Source organism: Rhinolophus ferrumequinum, chromosome 10, assembly GCF_004115265.2.
Source record: "Rhinolophus ferrumequinum isolate MPI-CBG mRhiFer1 chromosome 10, mRhiFer1_v1.p, whole genome shotgun sequence".
Taxonomy (NCBI): Eukaryota; Metazoa; Chordata; class Mammalia; order Chiroptera; family Rhinolophidae; genus Rhinolophus; species Rhinolophus ferrumequinum.
Window position 1 is genome coordinate 13,085,627 of NC_046293.1, and position 26,488 is coordinate 13,112,114.

Genomic DNA, 26,488 nt, shown 5'->3' on the forward strand with positions numbered 1-26,488 from the left:
GAATGAGGGAAGGGAATTCAGTGTCTTTATCATTGATGAAAACTGAGGTTGTGCAGATTTCGAAGGGGAATTCTTTGCCTCTTAGATGTTTCTAATGAGAAGCAAGATGATCACAGGAAACTGGAAGTTGTATCACTTCCTTAAGTTTTAGGATTAAAACTCCCAGGTTAAATGAAATAGCAGTGCCACGTACTAAACCTAGACAATTTATAGTTGACAATGATATTAATGTAGGTAGAGCTCCTAATCAATGGGGTGAAATTGGGGCAAAAGAGGAGGAAAGAGAAACTGGTACGGATGATGTAAGAAATGAATAGAAACCACAAAGTTTGCTTTTGTGTTGCTTACAATCTAGTGAAAGAGTGTGAAAGAGCGGTTTATTAGAGTGCTAACCATGTGCCCAACCCTGTGTTGGTTACTTCGCAAGTGTAAGTTCATGTCATTCTCACGGCCAGTCTATGAAGAATTATGATCCCATTTTATAGATGAGCAAACAAAGGTTAAGAGAGATTAACCACACAAAGCTGGTAAACAGCAGAGGTAGAAATTGAATCCAAGTCTTTCTAATTCCAAAGTCGTTCTTTACACGAGATAGGACTAGAAACCGAAATCACAAAAACTCACTTATTACTCAGAACAAGAGACACCGTATAAAAAGCATGGTCATGAGTACTTAGTCGCCAAAGAAGGCTAGGCTGGAAAGGCCTGGCTATTCGTAGGGACTGAGATTTACTCATTTTGGAGCGCACATCTGGCCGTAATAGGTGCCCCCACAAGTATTTGTTGGAATATATGATAAATTGTCATGTGTCATCCTTTGGGAGGCTGTTTTCTGACAGACAAGTTATTCAACGTTTACCCACAAATTCATTCTGAAACATATTACAAACGTGGTGGTATTTATTTAAACTTGTTCATCTTTCTCAGCTGCAGACGTCTTTTCCCCCTCGCTGCTGGGGATGAAACTCCAAGCTGCTTTTTTTCATTCGAGCAGCGGGACCTGACGCAGATTCCACGTTTTTTTTCAGTGCTGCCGCTAGATCAGACTAAAAACTAACTGGATTGAGCTAGTTTAACGTTAGCCTAGAAGAGAGTAACTAGTCAGTACCCAAAAAGGGAAACACTAGAGGGCAGTCTAGCTTAACTGAGAGCCACGCGGTTGGTGCGACACGTTTGGAGCCTCGGCGCTCGCCGTCGCCCATCCTGCCGCGCAGCCGCCCGCGCCTGCGCACTTCGTCCCGGAAGGTGGCGCCTCAGCGAGCCGGACCGCGCGGGGCAGCTGCTCGTCAGAGCGGGTGCGGGAGTTGCTACCGCGGTCGCCGCCATGAGTCGCAACTACAACGATGAGCTGCAGTTCTTGGAAAAGATCGATAAGAACTCCTGGAGAATCAAGAAGGGCTTCGTGCCCAACATGCAGGTGAGGCGGGGTCCAGGACCCGGCGGCGGGGCCTAGGGGCTGGGCGCTCGCGACGCCTCCCCGCCACCCGCCCGGCCTCCCGCCAGCCCTCCCGACCCCTCGCGAGCTCCGGGGCCGCCGTCGCCCCGGCAGAGTTCCTCCCACACCGCCCTCTGGCCTCGGGGACTGCCTAGCCTGTGCCGGTCCCGTCTCCCCTCGAGCGGTCCCCATCTCAAGGGACAGGCAGAGCGGGGAATGTCTGGGGAATCCAAGTAAATAAGTTGGCGTCTGTAAACCGTTTTCCCACAAGTCTCATAAACGCACCGTAGGATGCGTTACGTCGCTGAGCTTCGGAGACAGGAGAGGTCTTTGCCACGTGGCACAGCCAGCCCGGGGTAGAGTGGCTGGGACGGAACTCCATTCCTGAGTCATCCTGCTCGTCTAAGTGACCTTTGCAGACCTGTGTGCGCTGAGCCAGGTTTTCAGAATGCACTGCGCCGTGTTGGGTTTTAATAAAACGGTTTTTGTTCCTCGCGACGGCCCGGAAAACGCCTAGGACACACAGGTTGTTTTTAATATTCACTTCGCACAAGGACCTCGAGGAACAGTCGGTGACAGTCTCCTTTATGGACGTAATAAGAAGTTCAGCCAGGACTTGATGTCCAGCTCACTGCGTCCTTTGACAGGATGATGTCTTCCTGATGGAGACTTGGGCGGCCAATACCCGAGAGTTGGAAAGCCCGGGCTGCCTGCATCGCTCAGGCTTCATCACCATTTGTGCACATTATCTTCCATGAAAGGAAAGAAATAAGGAGTGTCTTCGTGCGCTTTGGGTGCACAAGTGGCTTTTGAAATCCCTTCAAGGGCCATGCACGTGCGCTGAAGCTCTGTGACCCTGTGCCCTGGTATAAATACTTGATAGCCACTTTACTCTTTTATTCAACATCAAAACTTACTGAGTGTCCCCAATGAGTAAAGCACTTAGCTAGACACTGGAGGAGAGAGAAAGCCCATGGTTGTAAGACTTCTTTTTGCTGTTTTCCACTTGGCCGGTTTCTGTGCGTATAATCTGGTTCCCTGAATGAAAAGCAGAAAATAAAAATCGTGCCATGATCATCGTAAGAGATGGTAACACACTCACCTGCAGCATTTCTGACTTAACTTTTCATGCACATGCTTCTGCTGATTCTCAGAGCAAGTTCGATTTTGCTAGGCAGTTCTGGTCTAACTATTTGTACAGTTTACTGCCATCTAGCCCTTGAGAAGGTGGAGTTGATCTCTTGATATATTGTGCTTAAAAAGTTAGTGACCTCTATGCCAAGCTTAAGTCATGTTCCCGTGCTTGTGAGAATCATGAATTTCACACTAATAATTATCCTGTCTCTCACATAATCTCCATTCCTTGCCTAAGACCCACTAAAAAGTCCTCTTTGTTCCCTAAAAACACTCCTCTCCTGTCTTTATGTCATCTTTGTGTTCAGCTCCTAAATGTGCTGCCGTTCTAGCGATGTCGCTTGTCTTTAAAGAGCCAATTCAGCAAACAGAACAAAACGTGAGCAACCTGTGAAGCCTGCCCCAGTTCCCTAGACCATTGAGCCACTTCACCAGATTCTTCCATAGCCCTGTGTACTTCTGTTATAGCATTTGCCTCACTGCACTCTTATTATTTGCTTGTCTGGGCTGCATCCTGGACTACAAGCTCCTCAGGCAGGATCTTGTGTATTGTTTTGTGCCTCCCTTTGTGCCCAGTACAGTGCCTGACATATCATCAGTCAATGGGGAATAAATAAATGTGACCCTTAGAAATTGTACTGGATACATTTTCCATCAACTGGTCTTGTTATTTATGAAATGGTAAAATGCAGAAATCGTCTTTCTGATTAAAGAAATGTACTTGTCCAGACAATTAAGTGTTAAGTCTTTGGTTCTCCTTTACTGGGCAGTTCTTTCATGACATTTGATCTCTGATTAAAATGTTTGGGCCTTTGTTGTTGCATAGTTGTGTCTTTCATTGCCTTTTGTGTGCCCCTGTTGTCAAACTTCTTTATCCCTTAAGATTATGTAGATTATAGAACTGAGAACACAGCTCCATGGCTACATGTTAAATTTTTTTTTACTCACTATTTACCTAAGTATAGATTGTAAATCAGCATAGGACGCAATAAAGTGTGATGTGCTGCTGTCTTAAGCACAGAAAAAGGACACTAAAGTCAGATGACTGCATTTTATGTTCAGAATTTGAAATTTTGATTCATCTGTTTTTTTTAAACCCGTGGATATTTTAGATATTTTTGGCATTTTATAACATACACACAAAAATATTGTACCTGTTAAATTCTTAAATGTGGCTTTGAGAGTAGGAGAATAACTTGTGAACACTTAAAAGTACATTTAAAAGTTGACCCTTGAACAACACAGGTTTGAACTGCATGGGTCCACTTATCAGTGGATTTTTTTCAATAAATACTATAAATATTTTCCTTATGATATTCTTAATATTTTTTTTCTCTAGCTTACTTATAAGAAAACAATATATAATACATGTAATATACAAAATATGTGATAATTGACTGTTCATATTATCAGTAAGGCTTCCGGTCAACAGTTAAGCTATTAACAGTTAAGTTTTGATGGAATCAAAAGTTATACTCGGATTTTTTTACTATGGGGGCTGGGGGTCAGCACTTTTAACCTTTGTATTGTTCAAGGGTTCGCTATTTAAAGATGGGAACATCTTGTGGTCTTTGATAGGAAATTTTTAAGGTGATGTGCATGTTTAAGGTAATGTGAAAGGGTTTTATAAAGAGTAAAGCAAAATGAGTATCGCGTACAGTATTTGTGTTCTATCCAGTGCCTATACATCATGTACATGTGCTCTGACATCGTTTTTCCTTTTCTTTGGTACCAGGTTGAAGGAGTTTTCTATGTGAATGATGCTCTGGAAAAATTAATGTTTGAGGAATTAAGGAATGCCTGTCGAGGTGGTGGTAAGTACATTAGAATTTTACATGTGGCAATATAAGTAGTGTCTTCCCTGTGGCCTGAAAAAAAAGGGGGGAATTCAGATAATTATTATTTTAAAATATTGTCAAGAATGACCAAGACTTGAAATGAGACCAAAAAACTTACTTATTATTGATTGTTAGCTACCTGGCCTTGTAGAAACCACCTGGAGCTGGGTGGACCTGGTTGGTTTTGAGGCTAACCTTGGATAATAAGAGCAACCTCATGTAGTTCTTAGAGTAATTCTAAGAGGAAGATATTATCTCCACCTTACAGATGTGTGAGTCAAGGTTAAGTAATTGTAATTTGCATAACTTGGTGGCAGAGCTAGATTTCAGACCCAGGGATGCCTGGTTCCAAAGTCAGTTTTCTTAGCACTCTACTGATTAGCCTCACTGAGCTTCAGTTATCTATCCCATCTATAAAAGAAAGGTTGTTACACCTATCTTCAGGACTGCAACAACGTTTAGACATAACTATATAAAGCTCTAATGGTGACAGTGAAATTGAAATCTAGTTTTAGCCCTTTTGTTTTTTAGATCAGCAAACTAAATCCCATCCCGCCTCCTCACCAGGTTATGCTGACTTGTCTAAAACGACACAGCAACCAAGTGACAGAGCTGGGACTAGAACCCCCGGTGCCCTCTCAGTCCAGTGTTTTCCCAGCTCTTCCACATTGCCCTTCTTTGTCACTTAGAATAAAACCAGTGCGGACCTTTTTTGGTAAATAATATGAACTATTGAAAGAATACATTTTTTTTATATTGACAACATAACGCTCGCTAGTTATGTTTCCCATCTCCCAGTACAGCATTTACAAGCAGCTTGCTTGTGGTTTGTACAGAACCCTGACAGCACGTGCGTCCGGTTGTGCTCGCTACGTTTGTGTGCATGCATTGTCTCCTTAAGGAAGCTCCCTTCACACTTCCATCTCAACCATCCGTTTATGCTTTGTTTCAGTAGTCCTAATCGCTTCCCCTCCATGTCAGCGATCTGGAACTGTAGGAATGCACTTACTCAAAATCAAATGTGTCCTTGTTTCTAATACTGATGTTTTGTCTTCAGGAGTTGGTGGCTTCCTGCCTGCCATGAAACAAATTGGCAATGTGGCAGCCCTGCCTGGCATTGTTCATGTGAGTCCGTTTGTATTTCCTCTTAGTCTAAAAGTTTGTTGAATGGATGACTGGCCACGCCTAAATGGTAGTGATGTCATGTAGACAGTGACCTTGGAGCATCTGGAAAGAACCATGAGACTTAAAAAATAATTGGGCCTAAATAACATCAGAGGTTCTGGTTGCCTTTGGCTAGAATCTATAAGCATTAGAGAACCTTTGAAGGCGTTTTTAATGTGTTCCTGTTTCTTTGTCATTGTACATCATTATTCCTGAATTAATGTACCACCCTTGTAGTTTTCACTGTGGCCCCATTCAAGAGGATGGAAACAAGTCTAAGGATTGGGACTGAGGAGAGGGAGAGAGGACAGTATATGTCCTCTGGACTTGATTGAAAAAGAGGTAGTGGCGATAATAGGGATAAAACTGGATGGGCCCCACTGTAGTCTAAGGTTAAAATTCCACCATTAGAGGTAAGTGCTAAAATGAATCTATTCTACAGGCATTTTTTGAGGTCCTTATGCCAGTTACTATGCTGGGCACTTGGGAAATGACTTATGCATATGAGGAACTCACAAGTGTCTGGGTGTCTCCTGGTCTCCTCACCATGTTTGATCTGCATTCCTCCTGGGTCAGGATTCTTTTCTAGGCCCCAGATGTAGGAAGCATGTAGTATTCATACCATCCAAGCCACTACATTTGTCTGTGATTGCTTAAACACTCAGGACCTATATAAATCAAACACTGCTCTCCTTTTAACCTGACATGACCACGATTTGTCAGTGTCTATCTTTAAATGGCTGTAAAACGTAGCAATACATTAAAGTTAGTATGTGGTCCCCCGTATCATGTTATAAAGAGGCTTGCTGTTGTAGTTTTCCTTAGTTAATGGTCAGATTTTTTAAGAAGGATTTTCCTCCACTGTATTAACTTTATGATTAGGAGTTTTCACACCTAATTTTCACCAATAGAGAATAAATATTTCATGAAACTAAGATCTTGGGTAAGACTTTAGCCCACAGCTTATTTGAGGGTCAGTATCAGGTCCCTCAGGTGACCAGGCAAGCTGTATTTCATTTTCTAATTCTCTTTCAGCGATCTATTGGGCTTCCTGATGTCCATTCGGGTTATGGGTTTGCTATTGGGAATATGGCAGCCTTTGATATGAATGACCCTGAAGCGGTGGTGTCCCCAGGTAAGGTCACTGCACATCTGCTTCAAGTGCCTGGCCTCTCGCAGTGTGACAGCCTTTCGGAAATAGAGCATGGCTTCTTGTGTGTGCGTCTCTCAGTCTCATCACATCCTATCATTTCTTCCTCTCATTTACTGAGGGAATTAATTGTGGACACTCAGAAGCTATTAAAATATCAAGTAAAGTTTATGTTTACTGGGAATTGTTTTAGGCTCTTATTATATGCCAGGCATTATTCAGAATTGGCTACAAAATAAATTGAAGCACTTTCCCTGGCAAATTATTATCTTCTCTGTGTCCCAGTTACCTCTTGGGCAAATTGGAGCTAATAATGTTACATGGCCAGGTAGCACGATCGTGAGGATTAAATGAGGCAGGCTGTGGAAAACACTTAGAACAGTGCTAGGCACATAGGAAGTACTCGGTGATTGTTTTCACTGTCATTGTCATAATTCACGTCCAGTGGCACACACCTTTTCACCTGTGGGGTGCTTTCACTGAAAATATTTCATATCAGAAATAATATCTTTGCTTTCAGAGTCTGGGGGAAAAAAGTTTAAATTACACGTTGACAGTTCTGCCTCTAGCAATGGTGAACAGGGTTGTTTCAGACTAATCCTCTGCTTAGATAGTAAGACAGGCTGAGTAAAATTTTTTTTAAAAAAAATCTGTTTTTGAAAGCATACGAAAGCTGAAGGCAGTAAGAACGTGTGAGGCTGTAATCCAGAGAAAAAGAAAAATGCAAATACATGTACCTAGCATATAGCACCTTTTTGTCTTGAGGTGACGGCAGATTTCAGTCTAAGGGTATATAGATAGTGTGAACAATCCAGTTAACACACTTGACACCTTGACCTCTAACATACATGCATGGTTCTGTGCATACGCACATTACGGTGCATCCAAGAACTGTAGAATACACATATTTTTCAAGTGCACACAGAACCTATACCAGAATTGACCATGTTCTAAGCCAGAAAGCACATCTCAAATTTCAAAGCGTTGAAATTGTAGAGCTGTAGTTCTCAAAATTTTTGGATTCAAGACCCTTTACACCCTTAAAATTTTGTGAGGGTTGATTTCAAAGGCTCTTATCAATGTTTACCTTACTAGACATTAAAACAGGCATTTTTAAAACAACAAACAAGTACGTTTCACTACCCACCAGAGCAAACATGTTATCACATGTCATGTGGCATTTGGAAAATGTCACTATACTTGAGGAAATAAGTTTTAAAAGGCTAATAAAATCCTAGCATTATTGTACATTTAGTCCTATAGACTTGGAAGGATCTCTGGACCACACTTAAGAGCAACTGATACAGAGGATATTATCCTACCACAGTGGAATTAGGTTAGAAATCATTAACTACCAAAAAAAAAAAAAAACCCCTCATATATTTATAAATTAAGCAATATGCATTGAAGTAACCCAGGGATCAAGAAAATCATAATGAAAATACAAACTAAGTTAAAATTAATAAAAATACTTATGTCTAAAAATTGTGGGTTACTGTTAATGCCATACTTGGATAGAAATATATGCACAAATTAGAAAAGAAGAAAGGTTAAAATACCAGTGATCTAAGCATCCATCTCAAACAATTAGAGAAGGAACAACAAATTAAAACCCCCAAAAACGTAGAAAGATGAAAATAATTGAGAGCAAAATTTATGAATCAATATCTAATAGAAAAAAGGATCAACAGAGCCAAAAGGTGATCTTGAAAAAGACAAATAGAATCATAAACCCCAAACAAGAGTGACGGGAAAAAAAAGAGACGCACATAACTCACACTTTAATCTCTATCTAGATGTTCCCGTCGTTCATTGCTGCCTGCCTGGCCCACAAAGCACCGTTAGTATGTCTGTTAACTTTAAATTGTTTTGGTGTCATCAGCCTCGACGCCCAGAGAACTACATTGTTGGCTACAGTAAAACAGTTATCTTTAAAACAATGGCTGTCTATTAAACTAATGGTTGGAAACCACAAGTAGCAAGGCCCAACTACCTGGTTTTGCTAATATTTGACTAATTTTCTCTGTTTTGTAGGTGGCGTCGGATTTGACATCAACTGTGGTGTGCGCCTGTTGAGAACCAATTTAGATGAAAGTGATGTCCAGCCCGTGAAGGAGCAACTCGCCCAAGCTATGTTTGACCACATTCCTGTTGGGGTGGGATCCAAAGGTGTCATCCCAATGAATGCCAAGTAAGAGCACGAGCTTCCAGTAAACAGGGAGAGAAATAATAAGACCCTCCTATTCGTTTCCAGTGGAGGACACTGAGGAGATGGGGATTGTTTAGTCACTTTTCAGGAAGTGATAATGAGTTGGTTTGTAAGCATGAGGTCCAGCCCACTTTGAAAAGCATCCCTAGAACATATAAATAAATTCTAAACATCTTTACAAATATTTTCGATAGGATTTGTCCTAGTAAATAATATTTGAAATGGGCTGTAGCGGGGAAGGAACACTGAATGTTGTAATCTCTCCCGGCAGTGTTTTGGAAGAGGGCTGGACGTTAAATGAAGATCAAAGCTTTTTCCTTCTAGGGGTTTAATGTATGTGTACCTCAGCTTCAAAATGCAGGTGCAATAAAAAGCCACATAGTACTTCTGTGAAGGTAGGAATGAGAGCTTAAAATTTAACCTGTATCGCCTGAGGACAGTTAGATAGCCTTATTATCTGACTAATTTTTCATAAATTATTAATGAAGGCGGGAACTGCGGTAAAGTTAATGGTAGATAGTGATATCTGATTATGGTTATAAATTTTCTTTGGCTGCTTTAATCACCACCTTATAGAGTTCAGGATAGAGAGGCAAATCGAATGTAAATAAGACTGAAAAATACAAGGGGTTGTATAAATGTCAAGAACTGGAATCATCTCTGATATGGCATTTACTATTTACATTGCAATTATTTATATAACTGCTTTTCTCCAAAAACTAGAGTTGCTGCGAGCATAAACTTTGTGTCTGGCACAATGCCCGATACACAGGCGATAGTCAGTGAAGGAGGTTCCTGTGCCCTTTGAGAGGTGGTCGTCCTTAGGTTTTGCTCTGCCTTGGCTGTGAAATGACTGGCATCTTCCTGCTCACTCAGAGACTTGGAAGAGGCCTTGGAGATGGGTGTGGACTGGTCCCTGCGAGAAGGCTATGCCTGGGCTGAAGATAAGGAGCATTGTGAGGAGTACGGAAGGATGCTGCAAGCTGACCCCAATAAGGTCTCCGCCAGGGCTAAAAAAAGAGGCCTTCCTCAGGTAACACTCACGCTGGAGGGGCAGTGTGTTCGTTTTCTTTGTATTTTGTTTTTTGGGGAGGAAAAAAGTCTGTCTTTTGTGTAGTAAATATATCTGCAGGTTTTTTCACAGTACAGCAAAACAAACACAAGTTTTTTTGTTTATGCTCCGTTCTTACTCTTTTAAAGAGCTATCAGGAGCTTGCAGATATTCATAAGATAAAACAAGATATCATGAATTAGAAGTAGATGGGAGGAAAATGGAATATGATTATAAGCCTTAAAATGTATGCCAAAATTGCATATTTACATACTTTGACAATCTAAGATTCGGCTGAAAGTTTGCGGATGCCTAAGGTGAAGAGACACTGTCAGTTCCTGGTGTCCATGAGACAAGAATATACCAAGTGTTTGAAATTTATCGCTAATTTTGATGGCTTTGCCATTAAATCACTGTGACCTTGGACAAGTCTCTTTTACCTATCCTCGTCTCGTTTTCTTGTCTGAAAATTGGGAGAGTTAAAGTTAGGCAACCTCAAAACACTCTTCGAGCACTGCCATTCTCTGGTTCCCTTATATCATCTGTTAGCTCCAGTTACGGCATATATTCTTTCAATGATTGATAATGGTCGGTGTCATAGATGTTTTAAAAATCATTTGAACTTGGCCCTTGTGTAAGAGTCATTATTCACCAGAGTTCATCCCAAAATTTAACGCTTCTCTCAGTGATGTTAAAATGTCCTGTGAGCCATTGAATGATCTGAGTTTTGGTTTATGAAGCGTTTAATACATGTACCTCAAGCAGATAATGATACAATAAACTTCAGGAGCTGCTCTCCATTATTTTTGTTGTGTGGAATATTGCTTTAAATGAGTGAAGCATTTCTAAAAGGCTTAGAAAATTTTTTCTTACATAAAACACTATGTATGTGGTTATTTTTTGTTGTCATCGGTTGTTTTTTTACTTGCTTGCTTTTTAAATGGATTTTTTGAAAACCGGCATAGAAGCTGTTTTATCAAACATTCTCATATTTGCAGTTGGGGACCCTGGGAGCAGGTAACCACTATGCAGAAATCCAGGTTGTGGACGAGATTTTCAATGACTACGCTGCTAAGAAAATGGGCATTGACCATAAAGGACAGGTGTGTGTGATGATCCACAGCGGAAGCAGAGGCTTGGGCCACCAGGTAGCCACAGGTACGCTCTGGACCTAATTTTTGGCTTGGTGCTAAAATGTACAGTTAATGGGGAACCATACAGAGATTTAAGAGAGAAAGCTCTGGAACTATACTGCGTAGGTTTTTATGCCGGTTCTTCTAACTAGCAGTGTGACTTTGAACAAATTAACTTCACTGGGCCTTAACTTCCTCATCTGAATAAAACGGGAAGAATGATTCCATAGGGTTTTGTCATAGCTTAAACGAAACGGTGTGTGTAAAGTACTTACTTACAGCAGTGCCTGGCACTTAGTAAGAACTCAGTAAATATTGTCTCCAGTTATTTTGTTTACTCTTACAGAGTGCTATTATTGTCTGACCAGGAAAGACCTGAAATTGTAGAGTTTATGTTGTAGACATTAATTCAGGAACTACGTCTTAGATACTGTACTGCAAGATTGGGTATCATAGTGGATTCAGTGTTGAAATAGGCCAGGACTCTGCCGTCACATCTTCTCATGAAAGAGATGTGATATTCATTAAAAAGAAAAAGGACAGACAAGGTGGTGACGGATAAAATACAGAAGAGACTAAATGAAGTGGTCACGGAAAAGATGTCAGGCTTCCAGAGATGGCTTCATGGCTGCGTAAGTGTGCAATTTGGGCAGTCCTACACAAAGGACATTCAGGACCAAAGGACAGCAGGAACAAAAGCAGAAAATAGTGGGAAGATCACTTTGGATGAATAGTAGGATGTGAAAGGATTATGAATGCGTGAAAAGTTACAGAGACAATATGGAAATTATTATGATAATTCATCCTTGTATGTACATTTCATCCTGTAGGAATTTAATCAGTTGTGCCAGCCTGACCCATTAGAATATTTCATCTAGCAAATATATGGAGCATTGACTAGTATTTGTGAACTTTCTGCTAAGTACTTCTTGACACTTGGTCTTGGATTTGATTTTCCTACAGATCTAGCAACTCGTGTCTAGCTCTTTTACCCTCTCGCAGGAAAATTATTTTTAAAAACCATGATGATAATAAAATGTTATTTTACTACTTCTATTCCTATTCATTCGCATGCCAGGAAAGGCGTAACTAAACCATGCTGTCGCTGTGTGTATACACATCTTCCCCTTACAAGTTCCTGGATGGCAGATGATGTCTCTAGTCCACATAGTTGTGTCACACAGCTCTGAGAAGATTCTCAATAAAGGTGTCTTGACCAAGCAAATAGATCAACTCAAACACTTTAAAGGGAAAGTTATATTTTACTTGGTTTTTTTGTAGACTAAGTTTGAATGTAGCCTACCTGTCTGCAAGAAATCTGAATTATAAAGGGAAAGCTCGTTTGTTTGGACTTGTTGCTGTCTCATTCCAGATGCCCTGGTTGCTATGGAAAAAGCTATGAAGAGAGACAAGATTATCGTCAATGACCGTCAGCTGGCCTGTGCTCGAATCGCCTCCGCAGAGGGTCAGGACTACCTGAAGGGCATGGCGGCCGCTGGGAACTACGCATGGGTCAACCGCTCTTCGATGACCTTCCTAACCCGTCAGGTACAGCTGAAGCTGCTCTTACTCATGGTGAAGTTCAGTGCTTTGAAACAGGGTCGTCAAAGCAAAGCCGGTAGAATTGTGTTCCAGAAGTTTATGTAATACTCAGAATATTGGCAGTGTCCAAGCCTTTGGTGTCTGCTTAAACTAGATAGCAGACTGTCAGACGTGGGAAATGAGGGAAAGAAAAAAGCCAGAATTATTTCTGGAATCTTCCCTGGAGCCGAGAGGGTAGGAGGGCCGGGCCCTCCACTAAGATTCCGAAGGCTGAGGAAGAATCAGTTTTGAAGGGTGGGAGCAAGAGTAGCCAGGCAGCTTTTCAGCCATAGTTGGAATTAATGGAATGGAATTTCTCTGTGGTTTAAAAGACAGTTTTTGTCTTTTATGTGAAGATAAATAATTCTATCTTTGAACTGTTAAATCCCTCACTCCCTTCAATAACAAACTGCCTGAAATCAATAAGATAAGTTGTGAAGAGCTGGTTCTGGCTGGCTGAAACGTAAACTTCTTCTCTCAGGCTTTTGCCAAGGTCTTCAACACAACCCCTGATGACCTGGACCTCCACGTGATCTATGATGTTTCTCACAATATCGCCAAAGTGGAACAGCATGTGGTGGACGGAAAGGAGAGGACGCTGTTAGTCCACCGGAAGGGGTCCACCCGAGCTTTCCCTCCTCACCACCCCCTCATTGCTGTTGATTACCAAGTATGTACTCAGCCACTTGTGGTTTTACGCAGTGGGGGCATGATTCACATAGTTCTAAATATGGATGGATTTAAACATGGATGGATTTAAACAGGAAAGCAGCAATTGTGAAAAGGAAGTAATCTGTCATCCATGAGAACAGTGACTTCTAGTCTTCTGAAGCAGTGACTCTCCCCATCTTCTGTGCTTGCAGTGTGCTGTCTAAAAAGCGCTGCATGGAGAACATTTTACTCCATGAGGATGATTTCAGATTATCTTTTTAAGGCCTTTGAGTGACAGGGTTAAGATTCAACTCCATCTGTTTCATTCCTCTTATCCTTTTGGTGTCCGGCTGTGATAGAATTAGAAAGGCCCTTAACCTACTCCCATTTCACAGATGAGGAAACAAGCCTGGAGAGGGCAGGTTCCTCACTCAGGATGGTTCTTCCCAACAATTCCCTACACACTTGAATTTTGATTTGTTCCTACATTCAGTCTTTCTTTTGCTGCTTTCTGGTCCTCACATTTTCATTCCCTTCCTCTTTCCTGACTCAATTATCAAAGAAGCAAAATAATTTCTTAATATAGTTGTAAGAGGAAAGCATTTAGAGGCTCAGGTTTTTCCCATAATCCTCCAGTGCAAGAGGAAATTTAAATCCCAGGCCTAAAAACTCGTGCTTTTCTAAATTTTAACACGTTTGATTTGTGTCCGTCCTCAGCTCACTGGACAACCAGTGCTCATCGGTGGCACCATGGGAACCTGCAGTTACGTTCTTACTGGCACTGAGCAGGGCATGACTGAGACCTTTGGAACCACCTGTCATGGAGCGGTAAGGAAAACAGGGACTGACTTAGGAGTGCTCTGTTCAATGTATCCATGGCTTTGCATTTTGACAGGTAAATGTACTTGATTCAGCACTAAAGTTGAGGTTGGGGTCTGTCTTATCTTCTACCTGAATTTATTCCCCTAACATAGACAGTCCTGTGAACCAGCTAAGGTCATCTAGTAGCTCTACCTTGGTGGGGTCATTGTCAGGCCAGGGACTGTTTCTCATCTCTGCAGGTCCACTATATCCAGACTGAGGAATTGTCAGACAAGCATAACTGATAGAACTTTAACTGATGCAAATTTACATCACAGCTTATCTCAGCGATTCACCAGACCTACTCATGTGCATGATTTGCTCCTTACTAGAGGGCTCTACTCAAGATTTGGGAGATATGGTTTGATCCCTTCTCATTTCCAGCTGCCTCCCAAATACGAATATTAACCCAGTGATCAAAACCATTGTGACATTACACACACACACACAGACACACACACTAGCAATGTCGAGACATTTTTGATTGTCACCGTGGGATCAGGGAGTTTTGCTACTGGCATCTAGAGGGCAGAGGCCAAGGATGCACCTAACGTCCTACACAGTCTGGGACAGTCCCCACAACAAGAAGTGTCTGGTCCAAATGTCAGTAGTGCTAAGGGTGAGAAACTTACATCACAAGCAGTACAAAGTTTATCTGATGACAGACATGCTGTTTACAATTTAAAATCAATAGATTTATATTGAATTGATAACTAATAGTAATTAGAAATAAATATTAAACCTTTAAATACTCAGTGCTTTGTATAGATGGAAATTTGTTTTCTAAAAGGATATGATGAGGCTCCTAACACAAGGCACATAATAATACGGTGACAATAGAAAAAGATTGTCTTTTAACTCCTTGTTCAGCTTAAAAAGAAGTCAAGGAGAAGGCATATAATCCTAACCATTTAAATAATTGCTGGGGTTGAATATAAACTGTAGCTCAGAATTTATAAAGTGAAATTCGTTCCTCTCCCAATCTAGGGCCGTGCATTGTCCCGAGCAAAATCTCGACGTAATTTAGATTTCCAGGATGTCTTAGACAAATTGGCAGATATGGGGATTGCAATCCGTGTTGCCTCACCCAAACTGGTTATGGAAGAGGTAAGTGAGATTTTCATAAATATTCAGCATAAACTGTTCATGATTTATGCCAGTGCACAGAGGCAGCAATTTTTGGTATCGCTAACAGAAATTATGTTTGTTTTTTGTTTTTTTAAATAACCTCAAGTACAGTTGATTATTGTCTTCTCTTGTTTGGAGTAATTACGAGCCAAGGTAAAGAATGATCCTTACCTTTCATGTGTAGTCTCTGTCTGCATTTAGAAATAGTTTGAGCTGACTCATTTTAACCTTTCTTTTGCACAGCTGTACACTGAACATTTAAATTTGAAAGCAAAATTGAAAAGGCAGTGGGAAAATGTTTGGGGAAACGGTTTTGTTTGATTCACAAGGGAGCAAAAAGTTTGTGTAAATTTTATATTTGTACGTGTACACATATGTACATATTTAAATGAGAAGCAACATAAATTTTTTTAAAAGTTTCAGAGAAAAGAAAACTAGTCATCCAGGAACTCAGTGCCCTAACACAACCATTACCTCCTTTTGTAGGATACTTATTGCCTTTTTTTTTTCCTAAATGCTTTTTTAAAATGAGTTATAATCATAGTGTAAAAACATTTTTAGTCCTTTTTTTATTTAGTATGTTATAAATTGTTTGTGTCACTTTTAATGGTTGCCGAATATTCTGCCAACTAAATACCCTAAGTTTCTGCCCAGATTGGACATTTAAGTAGCTTCCAAATTTTTGATACTATAGGTTTAGTTATAATGAGTGTCTTCATGCATGAAGCCTTTTTCCAAATGTTTTAATTATTAGAGTGAAATCCCAAAGTAGAATTACTGCGTCAAAGAGTATGACAAACCCTTGTTGTTTAATAACTATTAATTTTCCCTAATTTTAAGAGCAAACACATGTTTAATTAAGAGGTTTTGGAAAATATAAAGAAAAAAACAAAACATCTAGGATTCCACCAACCAAAAATAACCACTGTTGACATTCGTATAACTTTTACTTGTGTGTTTTACAGTATTTTTTCATTCACTCATTCAGCTAATACATATTAAACATCTGCTATAGTTGGGTACTATTCTACCATATTTTCCTGAAAATAAGACCTAGCCGGACCATCAGCTCTAATGCGTCTTTTGGAGGAAAAATTAACATAAGACCCTGTCTTATATTATAGTAAAATAAGACCGGGTCTTATGTTAATTTTTGCTCCAAAAGACGCATTAGAGCTGATGGTCCGGCTAGGTCTTATTTTCAGGGAAACAGGGTAGGTGCCAGAGATACTACAGTGAACAAAACTAACCTAAATCCCTTCCTGTGAAACTTACCATATAGTGAAATGTACGGTGTGTTAGATGATAAGTGCCACAAAGTGAAAATGGGGAGGGGTTGGGGAGAGATTGGGAGTGGGTACAGTTTTACGTAGGGCGTAGTAAGGTGATATCTGAGTGAAGAGCTGAAGGGAGTGAGGGAACAGGCTGTCGGTATCTAAGGGTAAGCTTTCCAAGCAGAGAGAACAGGTGCGAAAACCCTCAGGCAAGATATGCTTGGATGTTCACGAAACAACAACGAGGAGGCCACTGTGACAAGCGCAAGCAAGAGAGACTAAGTCAGAGAGGTGGGGGGTTCCAGATTGTGTGGGTCCTTGCTTTTTCCTTTACAGAGGACTTTTGCTCTTATTCTGAGATGATGGGAAGACATTGGAGAAATCTGAGCAGAAAAGTAACATGATCTGACTAATATGTATACTGATGGGAAGAATCTAGAAGAGAAATTGATGATGCAGAAAAGAGGGGAATTACAGGATCAGTGTCCTTGCATAGATGAGAGGAGATGGGATCTGGTGTACAAGTAGATGGGGTTGGTCTTTGCTAGGAGCTCAGATAATTCATCCTTAGTAAAAGGAGAGAACGTACAAATGCAGATAGCCAGGAAAGAAATGGTGCGAGTCTATGGAGAGTCAGTGTAGTAAGAAGTAGCAACTGAGAGTGAGGATGCAGGAGAAGGTATGAAACAGTCATCTAAGAGAGAGGCAGGGTAATCGGCCTGGTGAGATTCTGGAGAATTGCCAGGGTAGCACAAGGGCCCAGCTGAGCTAAATTCAGTGGTTGGGTGTTGACAGCTACATTCAGATGTGTAGGTGCAGACATGAAATAGATGCTGGGTTAGGGTTATCTCTTAACCAGGGTTGCCAATACGGCACAGCGAAAGAGGCCAGGTTGTTGAGGGTGTTGCAAAGGGAGTAGGTCTCGTGGCGTTTTAAAGGATGATGGAGACAGCATGAGGGGGCGTGAGCTGGAAACCAGCCTGGGGTGCTTGAAACTGAGATGATGAAGGAGTTGCAATCATTGGTAATGACAAGTTCTGGGCTAATGACCCCAGGAGTAAATGGCTAAGGGAAGTGTTAAAGGAGCAGAAATCTAAGAAGCCAAGGTACTGAAAGGACCCTCTCCCTGGATACTGAAATCATTCAGAATTACTATAGCAGGAGGGAATGACAGTGAGCCAGGAACTAGAAATCTTCCCGTGCTGATGGGGAGTGATGCAGATTCTAGCAGATAATTGCAAGAAGAAGAGATGGTAGGTGGTTTGAATGATGAATGCAAGGTTCAAAAATGGGGGTGTTTAGGGAGGAAGGAGGGAGAATGGTCTGGGAAGAGCCATCAAGAGCAACGTCACCTGTCCCACTTCTGAGCCTAACGGCTTGACCCCAGTTTAGGAGAGAAAACAGGTACCACTTCAGAAAGTTGGAGGCAGAAGTAACATCCTCAGAGGAGATCGATGTTTCAGCAAGAACAGGAAGGTGAAGGGAACGTTCAGAGAAGATGGGAAGAGGGAGAGGATTTTGCACTTGACTTAGTGGAAGGAGTTTCAGAGGCCACAGTGGAAAAGTCTCAGATCGGAAGAGAATGCAAGATGGGCCAGAGAGGGTATGTGCAGAGCTGTATGGGTTTAGTCTGGCAGGCCTAAGCTTCCTGTGTTGACATGAATGTGGATACAGGGTGTGTGTGATGAAATTCATTCTCATGGTGGCAAGATGGTGAGTGTGGCTAGGAAGGAAGGGGGCAGGTCTTGCTTGAAATTCACAGAGACAAATTTGTGTGTGTGTGTGCGTGTATACGTATACACGTACACATATACAGTGTTAAATGTAGATATAGATATATGCGAATTGAATAACTTTCCCTTAAATGTTCATTCCAAGAATTTCGACAACTGCAGAAATATATAAAGAAAGAAAATCAAAATTGCCAATAACTCCACCATCCAAGGATAATTACTGCTAACAGGATAGTTTGGTGCATTTCCTGTCAGTTGTGTATTGGTGTATATGTTCTATTCATTTATGTTTACTGCTTTTCTTAGTTATACGAGTGATACATGTTCTTCGGGAAAATTTGGAGAAATGCAGAAAAAATATAAAACACGTTGAGAGTGTTTATCTTACTACTCTCTTACCAACACTGAACTTAATCATCTTTTTAATCTTTGCTTATTTGATAGGGGGGAAAAATCTTAGTATTGTCTTCATGTGCATTTCTTTAATTATCAGTGAAGTTTAATGCTTTAAAAGCTTCCCTTTTAAGGAGACTTTACACTGTTAAACCTCCCTGCAGGCTCCTGAGTCCTATAAGAACGTGACCGATGTGGTGAACACCTGCCATGATGCTGGAATCAGCAAGAAGGCCATTAAACTGAGACCGATTGCTGTTATCAAAGGCTAGAACCCTAACTGTGGCCCCCGAAACCGCTGCCCCTCCCTGAGGTGGACGTGGACTGCAGTGCTCTTCAGACATCAGACTTAAGAAACCTGACGGGTTCCAGAATGTGCGGCTGTAACTACCCAGATGGTTGACCAGGAGGCTGCTGCTTCAGGAGCTGTGGAATTCCCTTCTGGGAGGAGTCACATTGCCCTCATTTGGAAAGGGATGTGTGTGCTTCCTCCCTGGTTGTCTCACCGATTCTTAGGAAAATTCATTAGCTGGTGGGGATAGGTCAAGAAACTGCCTTACTCAGTCATACGAGTCTTTAATCATCAGAATGGACTTCTCATACCAAGCTCTCTTTACATCCTGAGAGATGTCATAAAGAACATTCTATGAAATGAGAAGGTTTTGGCACGTTTCCTTTCTGCCCTCCTTTTGTCATTTTGTCCATTCATCTACCATCTGTCCCCTTCCCCGGCACTGAGCAAAACCCTAAATACCAGTCTTACCCAGAGAGCACCCACGGGGCCATACCCGGGTATTAGATGAATGGCTGGTGGGACACACGGAGGAGGGAGTATGTGTGGAAGTATGAGAATAGAGACCCACAAGAGAAAATAGTGTTGTTGGACTTGCTACCTTTCTCGTTCTAAATTTAAGGCAGAGTTTTGACTTACCAGCAAATGGTATCATCAGCTGGTATCTGTCATTAATTAAGCCTCGTCTGGCAGACTTTTGTTGAATAATAACTTGCACAGTAGCAGCAAAGAATCCTCACATAAAACTCAATATCTTTACATGGGTGATTGAATTATTATAAAAACAGTAAAGGACCACATCTGTTGTGATGTTAATGATTGCTCTGTGTTGACAGGTTGACTGTTCTTGTGCCACCAAATTAGATTTCATGGTATACACTGTGACACCTCGAAGATGTGCAGGTCAGAGGTGACTAAAGCCGTGGTGGAGTCCAAATAGCCAGGAAAATAGAAAAATCTAATAAAGTTGCAATACATTGTTTATATTTTGTGCTTAATAATTTATAGTCTAAGATAATTTGTATTTGTTCTTGAGTCGCTTTGGACAGTATTGCTGTTTTCTGATTTTTCTCTCAGGGTGCTTTCATAGACTCACCCGAAAAAATATTCTTTCCTAAAACTTATCCCTCAACTGAAAATAGAAAGCCCCACTGGAGTATCTTCTAGGTGCTATTTGGAAGGCTGGGGGAAAGCAGACTGCCTCTGAAAAATGTGATACGAAGTAACGTAGCATGTCTTTACTCCGAGCACTCAGATTTTTGATGGTAGAGTTTGAAAGTTATCAATAAGTAAGTCAGGAATCTTAATAATGCCTTCAGATTGGAGCAGTAACTTGTGCACAGGTGACTTACGGGTACAAGTTACCGGGAAACACTGGAGGGCATTGAAAGATGAGAAACAGGCTTCTGGCAGCTGCTGGATTCTCTGGAGATGAGGCAACGGTGGGGTGTCGCATGGACTCCCTCCAGCTGGACTTGTCTAATGACACATTGCTTGGAGCTAATTCAAAGCAAGGGCTCCTCCCAACACTAACTGAGGTCAGTGCAAGAAATGCTGCAGATCGAATTTGTTAGATGCCTTACTCTCCAGGGAGTGGAGAGAGGCAGGTGAGGAGGAGAAATAAAGAATAGTTTATGCAGTGGCGTTTCGCCTTTATAAGCTTTTCCTATACGTAGCATTTCCAGTGCAGTTGACCCAGTTAATGACCATAGAAAGTAGTGGTTAATATTTTAAGTTCAAAGAGAAAGGTACAAACGTTTTCCTTGTTCTAAAGATGTTATTTTCCCATTTGAGGCCAAAAGCCACTTTAAAAGAAATGCTCACGTGAAGCTGAAGTAAACAGCTGTTTTTATTGCCTGGAGTAAAAATGCCCCTGTGCACGTGCACACAGCTAGGAACGCCCGTGATGAGGCACTCTGGTTCTTTCAGGCACGAAGGTGAGGCTTAACACTGGGCACGGCTGCGTCCCTTTCTAGGGCCTCCGTAGTCAGTCGGTATGTAATTTTCTCAAAAGCTGACTGACATTCACACACTGGTGATAGACTATTATTCCTGTTGGCAGCATATGGTTAGGAAAACCAATTCATGAGACATAACATAGAACACTGGTTTTCTAATTTTGTGACTATTTCCTGGAGCAACAAGGAAGTGAAGATTTAAATACTGAATAAAATCTTGCAGATCTGAAGACACTCCCACCTTGATCTTTATAAGATAACCTTTGAAACCTTGAGCACACGATAACATGTTTTCTAGCTTTTCCTGTTTTTTTCTGCTCAATACTTCATTTTTTCCTTCATGTTCATTGTCAAGCTTTTCTCCTATTTCTGAAAGTGAGGCTCGTATATTGCAGAAACCTTTATAGCTCTGCCCGATATCCCATTGCACAACTCACACAGTTCATTCTGTTCTTATTGCTTACTTATGTCCTTATTCTTAATGCACCTGCCCCAATGCTCGACTCTATGGGATTTTCATGTTGTCCAGAGAGCCTGATTTGTGTCCATCTCGATCAGCTGAGTATTATGCTACTGTTAATTATCAATCGGGCGACTTGGAGTACGCCAAGTCGTTACGCTAGATTCTCATCTTTAAAGCTCTTACTCTGAAACACCAGAGAGCCAAGAACATAATGTTACAAGGGAGGCGTGTTTCACAGAAGTGAGTGGTGATTTAAGTTGTGCTTTGCAGAGAGGTTGTAAATCGCAGTTAACATGACCAAAGGTGGGACACCTCATGTCTGTTGTTTAGTGTGAGGCAGAAAGGAACACAGCGCCATCTCTTGACAGCTGTTTCTGTCTAGAATGCGTAGCCTGAGTCTGGGCATGAGCAAACATCAGATGGACCCAAGTTTAGGGTCCTCCTACAGAATGGAGAAGGCCTGTCCAGGAAACGAAAAGCCAGGGACAGACTGACAAGCTATTCCAGAGTCTGAAAAGACATGACAATTAAAGACAATATGTGTTCCTGAAGAGGATCTTGGACCAAAAAGGGAAAACTGACATTGTTGGTATAGTTGGTGAAATTTGAATAGCATCTATAAATGGGTCAGTAGTGATGTGCCAAGGTTGGTTTCTTGATGGAGGTTATGCAGGATAGTGTGCTTGTGTGATGTTGTGATGGTTATGTAATAAGAAATATTTGGGCTCCATTCTGTTTCTGGCACAGAGTTCCTAAAAGCTTTGGAATTTCCTAAGGGGTAACAGGGATAAAGGTGTCTTGTTATTCCTAACAAGCCCCTTTCAACTACACCAGAGTTTATGTTAATGAGATGACTTTTGGAAAGCCCCTAAGGATGGGGGCTGGTTGCCAGGAGAACCAACCCTGTAATTAGAGGGTTGGAAGGTTCAGCCCCACTCCCAGCCTCCACGAAGTGGGGGAGAGGTAAGGGGCTGGAGGTTGACCTAAAGCACCAAAGACCAATGATTTAATCAGTAGTGCCTGTGTATGAAACCGCCGTAACCGCCGTAAAAACCAAAGGGATGGAGTTCGGAGAGCTTATGGGCTGGTGAACCAGAACGCATCCCCGTGCCCAGAGGGTGACACATCCCAAACTTCGGGGACAGAAGCTCCTGTGTTTGTGACCCTTCCAGACCAACCCCTGTGTATCTCTTCATCTGGCTGTTCATTTATATCCATTAATATCCTTTGTAATAAACCAGTGATCTATTAAGGAAACTGCTTTCCTGAGTTCTGTGATCCGCTCTAGCAAGTTAAGCAAGCCCGAGGAAGGGGTCATGGGAAGCTCTAGTTTATAGCCAGTCAGTCAAAAGCACAGGTAAGAACCTGAACTTGGGTTGTCTGAAGTCTTGTGGGACTGAGCTCTTAGTCTGTGGGAGCCGAGGCTAGCTACAGAATTGAGAAATTGTAGCACATCTATGCCGTGTCCACTGAGAATTGGAGAATTGCTTGGTGGTGGTGGAAAAAACACATCAGACCTTGTTTGGGAGAAAAACATACTGGAGTGCTTAAAGGTTCAGAAAATGACTAACAATAATTAGTACTTAGTTCCTCAGAGTGGGCAAAGGAGCAAATGTGGTAAAATATAAACAATCGGGGATTATGGGTAAATGGGGTATGGGAGTTCTTTATACTGTCTGGCTACTTTAAGTTTGAAATAATTTTAAAATAGTTTTATAAATGGGTAATTTAAAAATAGAATGACACCTCATAGACAAAGTGTTTATGGTAGGTCATTTGCCAACACAGCCACAACAGTTTCCCATAATCTGGATGCTTCTGCCACGGGGCTGCAATCTCCTGTCTGGAAGTGGGCTCTGTGTTCCTTCTCTCCAGTCTGCATTGGTCTTGTGACTGGCTTTGACCGAAAGGATGTAGACCTGTGACTCCTGAGCTGTTGGCAGCCTCCATTCTTGCCCCCTCTTCCTGCTCTGAGATCTTCAGGCCGCCTCAAGGAAGAAGGACCACGTGGAGAGAGGCCATCTTAGAAATTTTAGGAATCGCTTAGAGGCCAGCGATTCCAGTTATTTCTCCATTGTGAGAAATAATAAATCTCTGTTGTTAGAGGTTTTCAAGTGGCTCATTACACATGAGAAAACCTAGCATGTTAACTATTTCCATCATTATACCTAAGAGTTTAATCAACATCAACTGACTTAACGTTGAATAGAATTCTTCAGACGAACTAGAGCAGTGTTGTTCTGCAAAGCTATTCCTATCGTCCATTAGAGAATTGATGGATTGCCCATGGATTAATAGTGATGACAGCACTTCCTAGTTTACAGAGATGTTAATGTAGCCTCATGTCACCTTTACCATAAGTCTGTGAGATGGAATAGATATTCCTAACCTTAAGTTTACAGATGAAGAAATAGGTTCAGAGAGGTCGTATCACTTGCCCAAGGAAACACAGTCAATAAGTGCCGAAGTCAGAACCAGAATCCAGGTCCTTTCTGCTTTGTCAAGATACAGCTGAAGTTGTGGGTCTTCTGTAGAAAACTTTGCTCTCCTTTCAGCTGTCAAACCAGAATTATATCAGGAAGCATTCTAATGTTCTGAATCAACTTTGGTTGCTGTGAATGTAAATGGGGATTGGGAAGTGGTCCCCTAAACAGCCAGGACCCCTAATGCACTTGTCCCTCGATTTTTTTTTTTTACATGGATTTTGAGCTATAAGTATGGTAACTATGGGTCTCAACCAAGAGCTTACAGGGAGGGACTTAATGGTCTTCAAATATGCTTTTATGATTGCAAGTCATTTGAATCTGCACAGGGCTGCTTCAGAACAGTGAAAGAAGAGATGTTGGTTGAAAACAAGGAGGGAAAGTAATTGAATTACAAAAATCCTGGCTATACTTTTCTTCTTAGCCATTCTCACCACCTGAAGCATTATATATGTACGCTTGTTTATTGACTCTCTTCCTAATACTAAGTTCTGTGGAGGCAATCACTAAATATCTGCTGATTGATGAATAAATATATGGATGAACGGATGCATGAAGACCAACCACTTCTCTGTATAAGCTACTTCATTCACCTCTCTCAGCTTCAGTTTCCTCATCTTTAAAATAGAAACGATATACAATACTTACCTCATAGGAATGTCATGTCGATCAGATGAGAATAATACACATAAGGGCCAGCCTGCCTTCAGGTAGACCCTCAGGAAATGTTGGCTAGTGGAGAATTTCTGTCATTAGAGGTGTTTCAAGAGAGAACAGATAACGCTTTTCCCCTGCATGGTTTAGTCTTTCATTTCACTCAAACCCCTCAGGTTGAATCAGGTCATTTCCTGAGGCCCTTTCTAGTCCTAGCCTCTGAGATAGGATTCCTTCTTCAGAGACGTCTCCACTGTCAGGGAAATGGGAAATGTCTTCAGGAGCGGCCCCCCTCAAGGCTTGCTCTGTAGGTAAAAAACCAGTTTGGAGAGTTTTATCGTCTGGACACACCTTCTGCAGCATCTGCGGTTTCATTTTGGCCATGGTTAATGGCAGTGAGTAACCCAACATGAAAAGGCCGCTGACAGGTTTTCACCAAAGGACGCAGCTAAATAGCTACGAAAGGATTAAAAACCAATCTCACCTCCCAGACAGCCTGCAAGTCAAACAACTCAACGATAACAATCAAAGAGCTGGAAAGGGTCCTATGGTTTCATGAACCAATAAAGAAAATATAAAGCAACGTGAGGCCCTCGGCCCCTCCCAGCAGCCTGTCCGCCAGCAGGAGGATGAAAGGGTTGGCGACGGCTGATAGAGAAGGGCCGAGAGCACTCATCTAGGGATGGAGTCTGCCTTTTTAGAGATCTCTCTGCAGAGAAGGAGTCCATCATTTGGGCCACATTTTCATCAAAAGTCTCATTGCCAGAGTCACAAGTGGGCTTGTTTTCCATTTTTAGAGATGACAGTGATAACTTTGGGAGCTTTGAAGAAAACCTGTGTCTAAACAAACAGCTCAGAAAGCTTTTGCAATGCACCAACTGACACCTTGGTTGGCTGGCCGGCTTGGTGATAGCTGAGTAACACTGACTCATCCTACGAAATGCTTTCGGCAGCCCCGATGGCACTTTGCTCTCTCGGATTCCATTTAAGGCTTATAGCACCTGGAGTCAGAATGACAGTTAAGCTCAACTGTCCAGGGTTAATGTTATGCTACCAACAGATCAAAAACTGCTGGAAGGAAGGACATCTCAATTCCACTCTCCTCCAAACTCTGCTCTTTTTTCCTAGGTGAATTTATTCTCCTTCCCATCCCCAGAAATTCCACACAGGGAAGAAAATAAGGGACTGTTTTCTTTCTCTCCAGCCCTTGCTCCTTACTTTGTATTGGTTACTCCGTAGAAGTTTTTCTACAAGAGAAGAGTAAGCCACAGACAAAAGGAAATTATTGAGCATCTATTATTTGCTGCCAGACTCTTGGGCAAGGTGTTTTGCCTATATTATCGTTAGTTCATGTAATAAACATGGTAGAACTTTCCAGAGTTACCATAGTCACAGAACTATAAAACATGAAATAAATATGAATGTAATTTAAAATCGTGTGTCATCACAGAGAAGACGTGCCAACTTCTTAACCAAGTCATTAAAAACTGTTAACTCAATGCTTTTGAAACCAGACATTACCTAAGGAACAACACTAAAATCACACAGTCATACAATCCTCTTCTCTTCCATCCCTGTTATCCGCAAATGGCAGACCCTGCTCCGTCTTCTTCATGACTTAAATACCTACCTTAGTCTTAAGCTGAATGCATTCCTCTCCAACCCCCTGCCCTTCCAGTTCTTTCACCTCTCCAGTTTCTAGGACCTTCACCACCCCCCTTGACTTCAGATTCCCTGAAGTCTTGTCACCTATGAGTCTCTGCATCAACCAGGATATTCACCTCTAAGATCTCAGGCTTAGAACTACCTCTGATGAACCATCTTTTCTTCCAGTGGGTTTCCCTATACATCATCCCATCTCTCTTCATTCATTGTGAAACATCTTGAAAAGGCAGTCTCCACC

General features: G+C 41.6%; 1 protein-coding gene across 1 annotated transcript; it reads left to right on the forward strand.

Annotated features, from left to right (window-relative positions):
- Positions 1-1,239: 1,239 nt before the first annotated feature.
- Positions 1,240-20,011, forward strand: RTCB (RNA 2',3'-cyclic phosphate and 5'-OH ligase). The gene is made up of 12 exons (XM_033116983.1): positions 1,240-1,417; positions 4,305-4,383; positions 5,465-5,532; positions 6,607-6,706; positions 8,756-8,912; positions 9,807-9,963; positions 10,980-11,139; positions 12,487-12,662; positions 13,177-13,365; positions 14,064-14,174; positions 15,195-15,314; positions 18,900-20,011. The coding sequence occupies exons 1-12, from the start codon at positions 1,325-1,327 to the stop codon at positions 19,005-19,007; spliced, it is 1,518 nt and encodes a 505-aa protein (XP_032972874.1). The 5' UTR covers positions 1,240-1,324; the 3' UTR covers positions 19,008-20,011.
- Positions 20,012-26,488: the final 6,477 nt, after the last annotated feature.

What these genes read in the sequence shown, in the direction of transcription:
- RTCB (XM_033116983.1), top strand. Translation starts at nt 1,325, where the DNA reads ATGAGTCGCAACTACAACGATGAGCTGCAGTTCTTGGAAAAGATCGAT. An exon ending in GGGCCACCAGGTAGCCACAG is followed by an intron (nt 11,140 to 12,486) that starts GTACGCTCTGGA and finishes GTCTCATTCCAG; the next exon opens with ATGCCCTGGTTGCTATGGAA. An exon ending in TGACCTTCCTAACCCGTCAG is followed by an intron (nt 12,663 to 13,176) that starts GTACAGCTGAAG and finishes TTCTTCTCTCAG; the next exon opens with GCTTTTGCCAAGGTCTTCAA.